This window comes from Heptranchias perlo, chromosome 41 (assembly GCF_035084215.1).
Source record: "Heptranchias perlo isolate sHepPer1 chromosome 41, sHepPer1.hap1, whole genome shotgun sequence".
Lineage (NCBI taxonomy): Eukaryota > Metazoa > Chordata > Chondrichthyes > Hexanchiformes > Hexanchidae > Heptranchias > Heptranchias perlo.
Window position 1 is genome coordinate 113072 of NC_090365.1, and position 6551 is coordinate 119622.

General features: G+C 47.5%; 1 protein-coding gene across 1 annotated transcript; it reads left to right on the forward strand.

Annotated features, from left to right (window-relative positions):
- Positions 1-943: 943 nt before the first annotated feature.
- On the forward strand, positions 944-6000 carry LOC137305814 (potassium channel subfamily K member 13-like). Its single transcript, XM_067974739.1, has 2 exons — positions 944-1277; positions 5111-6000. Exons 1-2 carry the CDS (start codon positions 944-946, stop codon positions 5998-6000), a joined length of 1224 nt encoding a protein of 407 aa, XP_067830840.1.
- The last annotated feature ends 551 nt before the right edge of the window (positions 6001-6551 follow it).

Here is a 6551-nt window from a genome sequence, read left to right on the forward strand (position 1 = left end):
GACTCCAGATTGGTTTGACCTGAATTAGGTTTAGCACTTTATTCAAGTACTGAACGGTCCAGCTTGGTGATACAAGGACCACTCTCCAATACAGATTGGCCATCGGTGCAGCTTTACGAAGGACAAAAGAATCACTCCGCTGTTTGCAAGACCCTGTGAAAGCATCAAGCTGTGGCTCAATGGGTAGCATGCTTGCCTCTAAGTTAGAAGATTGTGGGTTTGAGTCCCGCTTCAGAGACTTGAGCAAAATCTATGCTGACAGTGCTAGTACTGATGCGGAGATGCTGTCTTTTAGAGGAGATGCTAAACTGAGGCCCCATCTGCCCTCTTAAGGGGATGTAAAAGATCTCATGGCACTATTTTGAAGAGCAGCAGCTGAGTTCTCCCCAATATCCTGATCAAAATTTATCCCTCAACTAACATCACTTAAAAAAGATTATCTGGTCATTTATCTCATTGCTGTTTGTGGGATCTTGCTGTTCCTAAATTGGCAGCCACCTGTCCTACATTGCAACAGCGACTACACTTCAAAAGTACTTCATTGGCTGTAAAGCACTTTGGGACGTCCTGAGGTCGTGAAAGGTGCTATATAAATGCAAGTCTTTCTTTCATTGGGAACCCTAGAGAATGGGCATTAAACCATCTGGGGAATGATTTATTTGAAAGTACGAGTGTTTATCTTTTCTTATTTCGTTTCTACTAATTAAACCGTACTTGCCCTCCAGCATCAGCTACATCCGACTACCCCTTTAAGACAGAAGCATGGTGGGGGTGGAATCCTGCTCCATATATGGAAGTACAAGAGTGAGCCTGCTGTGCTCAAGTGGCAGTGCTCATTGAAAGTGATTGTGAGATCTCCAACAAGCAACAAACAAGTGAGACCACTTATGCCTTTGACAGCAAACACTCAGCATGCAGCTCTCCCTCTGAGAGTTGCTGAGCTATGGCCAGGAGGGGAGGCTGCTGCCCTTCCTTCAGGCTCAACGAAGACAACGCCCGCTTCGCCCTGCTGGCCCTTTTCATTCTACTGTACTTGCTGTGCGGGGCCGCCGTCTTCTCGGCCATCGAGCGGCCAGCGGAGCTCCGGGCGCAACGGGCCTGGGGCCGGAAACTCGCCAACTTCACCTACAGCCACAACCTCAGCCGCACGGAGCTCACTACCTTCTTGAAGGAGTACGAGGAGGCCAGTGTGGCTGGGATCAGGGTGGACGTGCTGCGACCCAGATGGGACTTCACCGGAGCCTTCTACTTTGTCGGAACAGTAGTCTCCACCATAGGTCAGTGCGTCTCTTTACTGGGTTTCTGAACAGGTTAGAGGGCAGCGATTGTACAAAGAGCACAAGCGGAGCCTTTAGATTAAACATTAGACACCTGGAAGGGCAGCAGCTGTGCTCAGTATTCAGTACATCTTATTCCCCCAACAAATGTTGAGACTAAATGACTTACAAGGATGAATCTGATATTGATTTTTAATATCCCTGAAATTGCTCCAAATGTAAACAGAATCATATGAACGCCACTGAATCCCTAACCCTTTTAAATGATGTGAAACAAAGAGAGTTCCTCAATTGAATTTTCCAAACTTTTATCACCATGTAATTTCCTGAACTCTTTACAACAGAGCAGCACAAACACAATGAAGATTAACCCTCTCAGTTCTGAATTTTTCTTTCCTGATTTTTCCTTTTTTTTTAAAAACCCTCCTCCATTTGTAATCATTCTTCTCTCCATCTCTCCTGAAGACGCTGGGGTTGTATGAGTTTCCACAAGATGCCACTTCTCTTCAGAACCCCTCTAGTGAGCATAATTCACTTATGAGCCCAGATGGCGAGTGTGGGCAGGACGGTCAACAATGGGAGGCATCACACCAAAGTCTGATCCTCGATCCTCACCACCCAGCATTCACGTGTGCACTTTCCAGAAGTCATGGAATGGCCCATCGTGCCCCTGCCAGCTTTTTGAAAGAGCCATCAGAATAGTTCCATTCCCCCTGCCCTTTGCCCCCCATAGTCCTGCTGGATAGTGAGCAGGAGCAGGGACCCAGAGGCTAAGTTGTACTACCTGTGCTACCTCCCCAGGTGGATTAGCTAACTGAGGACGGACCATAGATCTAACCTGGTCTGCACTACGCCGGGCGGTTCATTTAACGAGAGTTAACTAATTATGCTAATTCCAGATGGACCGTTTGGCCCACCGAGCGAGGCTCTGCAGCTTTCAAAATACGCGTAGCTTTTTCTGCCAGAGATCATTAGCCAAACGATTGATCGAGTCTAACTTCAGCTGGACGCTTTACAGCATTTATATCTTTGTATTTACTCCTTGCCTTTCCCTCTCCATTCACGCACACCTTCCTCGTCTGATGTTCCAGCCTCTGCCCTTCTTGCACCTTCCTGACAGCCGCTGGCTCTTCCTCTCTGTCCCAGAGAAAAGCGGAACCCACTTAGTGAGGTCGCAAACTGGGATATTAGTGGGCGAAAACACATCCGGACGAAACTGTTTTGTCCACAGTTTCAAGAAAACCATTAATATTCGCTAATATTTCAGCCCAACGATTACACAGAATATGCACCACAGACAGAGCATCCAACCCGACACTTTTATGCCATCGTTTATGCTCCACGCGAGCCTCCTCTCTAATTAATTATTTTTTAAAAAATGTATTGTAAAGTAGTTTTTGGTGGACTGGTTGTCTGACCTTCAAAGAGCCCAAACAGTCCACCTGGAATTAGCATAATTAGTTAACTCCCTTTCAAGGTAACAAATTGGCACCAGCTGTTTGAACATTATTTGTAACCCAGCGTCCCAAAAATACAGGCACTTGTTTGCTTCCTGAGATCGCTATGGCGGCAGTGAATTGTGAGCATTTTGTAAGCCTGTCAAAATTAGTTGCTCACGACAAAAAAAATTACTTCTACATCAAAAGAGAACTACGAGTTTGTTTTTAATTGATTAAATCTTGCTCATAATGCAGGATGGTACTTGGGGAATACAACAGTGTGAGTTTACAGAGCAACTCTAACATAACAAAATGTCCCAAGTAGGCTGAATGTCGGAGATGACAAGTCGTGTCGCCAAGCTTGTGTTTTAAAAGCTTGTCGATTGTAGGGGGAAAGAGGAGAATTGGAGGAAACTCTTAAATCTACTGCCCATGGGGTGTCGGCTGCAGTAACCAGGGTACCAGTAGTGAGATCCGCTTCCAGCTAATAAATTATCAAAACAAAAGCAAAATACTGCGGATGCTGGAAATCTGAAATAAAAACAGAAAATGTTGGAAAATACTCAGCAGGTCAGGCTGTGGAAAGAGAAAGAGAGTGTTAACCTGTCAGGTCGATGACCTTTCATCAGAACTGGAAGAGGTTAGAGATAAGTAATTTTTAAGCAAGTGCAGAACTAGGGAAAAGGGGGAGGAAAGAACAAAGAGGAAATGATAAATTACTAACTGGGTGGCCCTGAATTTCCTCAGTGCGGGATCGGTGCAATTCACCAACAAACGACCAACTGCGCCGTTTCCCCCCAGGATTGCACCGACCTCCCTCCGAAATATCTCCGTCGTTCTTACGACGTTAATGAAAACTTTTGTTGTACTGAAATAACGAACTAATAAGCAGGCGCCGCAGCGTCAAATTCTCCTTCGTGTACTCCTAGTGATTTCTCCTAATTGATCCCCAGTGTGGGATATTATTTACTGTAAATATCGGAGCTCTATGGGGTACTGAGCCCAGGGGAGCCGCAGACTTCAGCCCCAGTCTGGCCTAAACATCCCCGGGGTAGAAGGGAAATCAGCCAGGGTTCCTGCCCCTGACTATATCCAATCAACATTGCTGTGTGTGAGTTAAAGGAAGACAGAATTGAGCTCTGCTGAAGGTGTCTGCCCATATTCACTGTGAAGACTCACACAGGTAATAATAACTACAATTATGGGTTGCAGCAACACAGACAGATATCCCAGCAGGGGGTCATTGGATGCAATCAGGAACACCAATCCTGGTTTAGTTCTCCCCCATCTCCGGGCCATTGAGAGCAATTTAATCTGCTTCAGCTGAGATCAATAAACTCTGAGCGCGGATTGAAGCTGGCACCTTGCTGTCATTATGGGCCTCAGTACCGCACGACCCGCAGACAGCAGAACACAACCGAACCTCAATAAATATTTATTTAAACTGCAATAACTTAAGGAAAACGTGTCGTTTGTTTTTTTCCCCTGTTACTTATTAGAACTATCAGGTTTATAACGGAAGTGAATAATTAACTCCAGTGCTGTCGATCTGCCTTTGCTGCAGCCAATCGTATACTCCGCAAAATCATCAAATGATGCTTTAATAACCGAAAGGGATTAAAATATGGTCCATTAGTGACACGGTGCTAGGAATTCAAACAAATCGCCAGCTGGGGCCATAAAGCGAAAGGTTATATCGAACGTCATTAACTAGTATCTCCACATGGAGGTTTCTGCAAACTCTCAATGTCCATCAAATGAGATGACAAAACTTGTACAACTGCCGCAGACTCTTCAAAAAAGACAACCCGTGTTCAATCTGTGACTCTAAACCTCTGGTTAATACTCTCGACAGCAGCATTCTCGGTATTCCTTCTGCTGGTTGGCCCGTCCTCTCCTAAACCACTGACTCTCACTGCAGATGGTTCAACCCATGGCCGACTGCGCTCTGGTATCTCTCCGCTCCCCCCCCCAGTGGCCATTCTTCACCTGTTTCGACAGCTATTCAATCACAGTGTGCATCACACACAAGCCTAATAGCCACACATACACACTCCACGCTGGATAGTGATCATAAACGGGGGTAGGAATCCTGGCTCACTGTCTCCCCTCCCTGGCCCAGGTCCACTCAAGCCGATCGTCACTCTGATAATCACTTAACACCTGATCAATATTCTGATAATCATTTTACACCCTCTGATCAATACTCGAATCCTCACTTCACTGCCTTCAGTTCACTTTGTTAAACTTCGGTGTGTGAATTGGTTGTCGAGGTCTGAACTGGCTCCAAAGTGAAGTGGACTGAGATTACGGAGACCCCAGTTACGACAGAGTTACGGTACACTTTAACGCTTACAATTCTCATCTTATCTCCCCCCCCCCCCCCCCCTGCAGGGTTTGGGATGACCACACCGGCGACTATTGGTGGCAGAATCTTCCTGATCTTCTACGGCCTGATTGGCTGCGCCGCCACCATCTTGTTCTTCAATCTGTTCCTGGAGAGGATCATCACGCTGCTGGCCTACGTCTTGCGGTGGTTCCACGAGAGGAAGTTACAGCGCAGTGGGCCCATGGGGCCGGCAGACTGCCGAGGCTCCAGCCGCTCGGGAGAGGTGGACAGCTTGGACGGCTGGAAGCCTTCCGTTTACTACGTCATGCTAATACTGGGGATCGCCTCGATTTTAATCTCTTGCTGTGCCTCGGCAATGTACTCGCCTGTCGAGGGCTGGACCTACGCAGAATCCCTGTACTTTTGCTTTGTGGCGTTCAGCACCATCGGTTTTGGCGATTTGGTGAGCAGTCAAAGAGCGGTCTATGGCAATCAAAGCCTGTACCAGGTGGGGAATTTCCTGCTCATACTGATGGGCGTGTGCTGCATATATTCCTTGTTTAACGTCTCCTCCATTGTCATCAAGCAGTTCCTCAACTGGATCCTGAAGAAGATGGAGTGCCAGTGTTGTCGGCGGTGCCAGAGGAGGAAGAAGGCGAGGACTCACTGCAACGCCGTGCATCCGGCAACTGTCAAGAGCAGAAGGCATGAAGTCTCTGTGGAGACAGTGTGCGACAGTGAGACAGATGGGCGCCGAATGTCAGGAGAGATGATATCCGTAAAAGACTTTTTGGCTTCCAACAAGGTCTCCTTGGCTATAATGCAGAAGCAGCTCTTTGAGACTGCCAACGGCGGTCCCAGGCAAAGTCACTCGCGGTACAATGGGTTCTCTGGGGGTGTCGGCGCCTTGGCAATCATGAACAATAGGTTGGCAGAGACAAGCGTGGACAGATAAGGCTTCGTATCCACGAGGCTATCAGTTATCAAAGTGAATAGAGGCTAGCTCGGTGGTGCGGCTGACTGACACTCTGAGACTCTACCCGTCATCCGGAATCTGGGGTCAAATCCAGCCCTGAGGGTAAAGAAAGATCTTTGCTGAATAGTAAAGGGTGGTATCAGAGAGGCTGATGATTCGATCGCCCACCTTTTGCTGAGGGAGTTGATCTCGAACTGGAGCGACCGGTGGTGGGGCTGCTGTGACTTGCCTCAGAAAATTGGCTGAGGGACTGGACATTTGAGCCAGGGTCCCTGCTGCTGATTGAAGCCCAACTCCTCCGCCTGCTGGTAAGTACAGCTGTGGACTTCAGACGAGGACTAAGTCAGGCTCTCCTAGAGTATAAGGACATAAGAAATAGGAGCAGGAGTAGACCATTCGGCCCCTCGAGCCTGCTCCACCATTCAATCAGATCATGGCTGAACTTTAACCTCAACTCCACTTTCCTGCCGATCCCCATATCCCTTGATTCCCCTGGAGTCCAAAAATCTATCGATCTCAACCTTGAATAT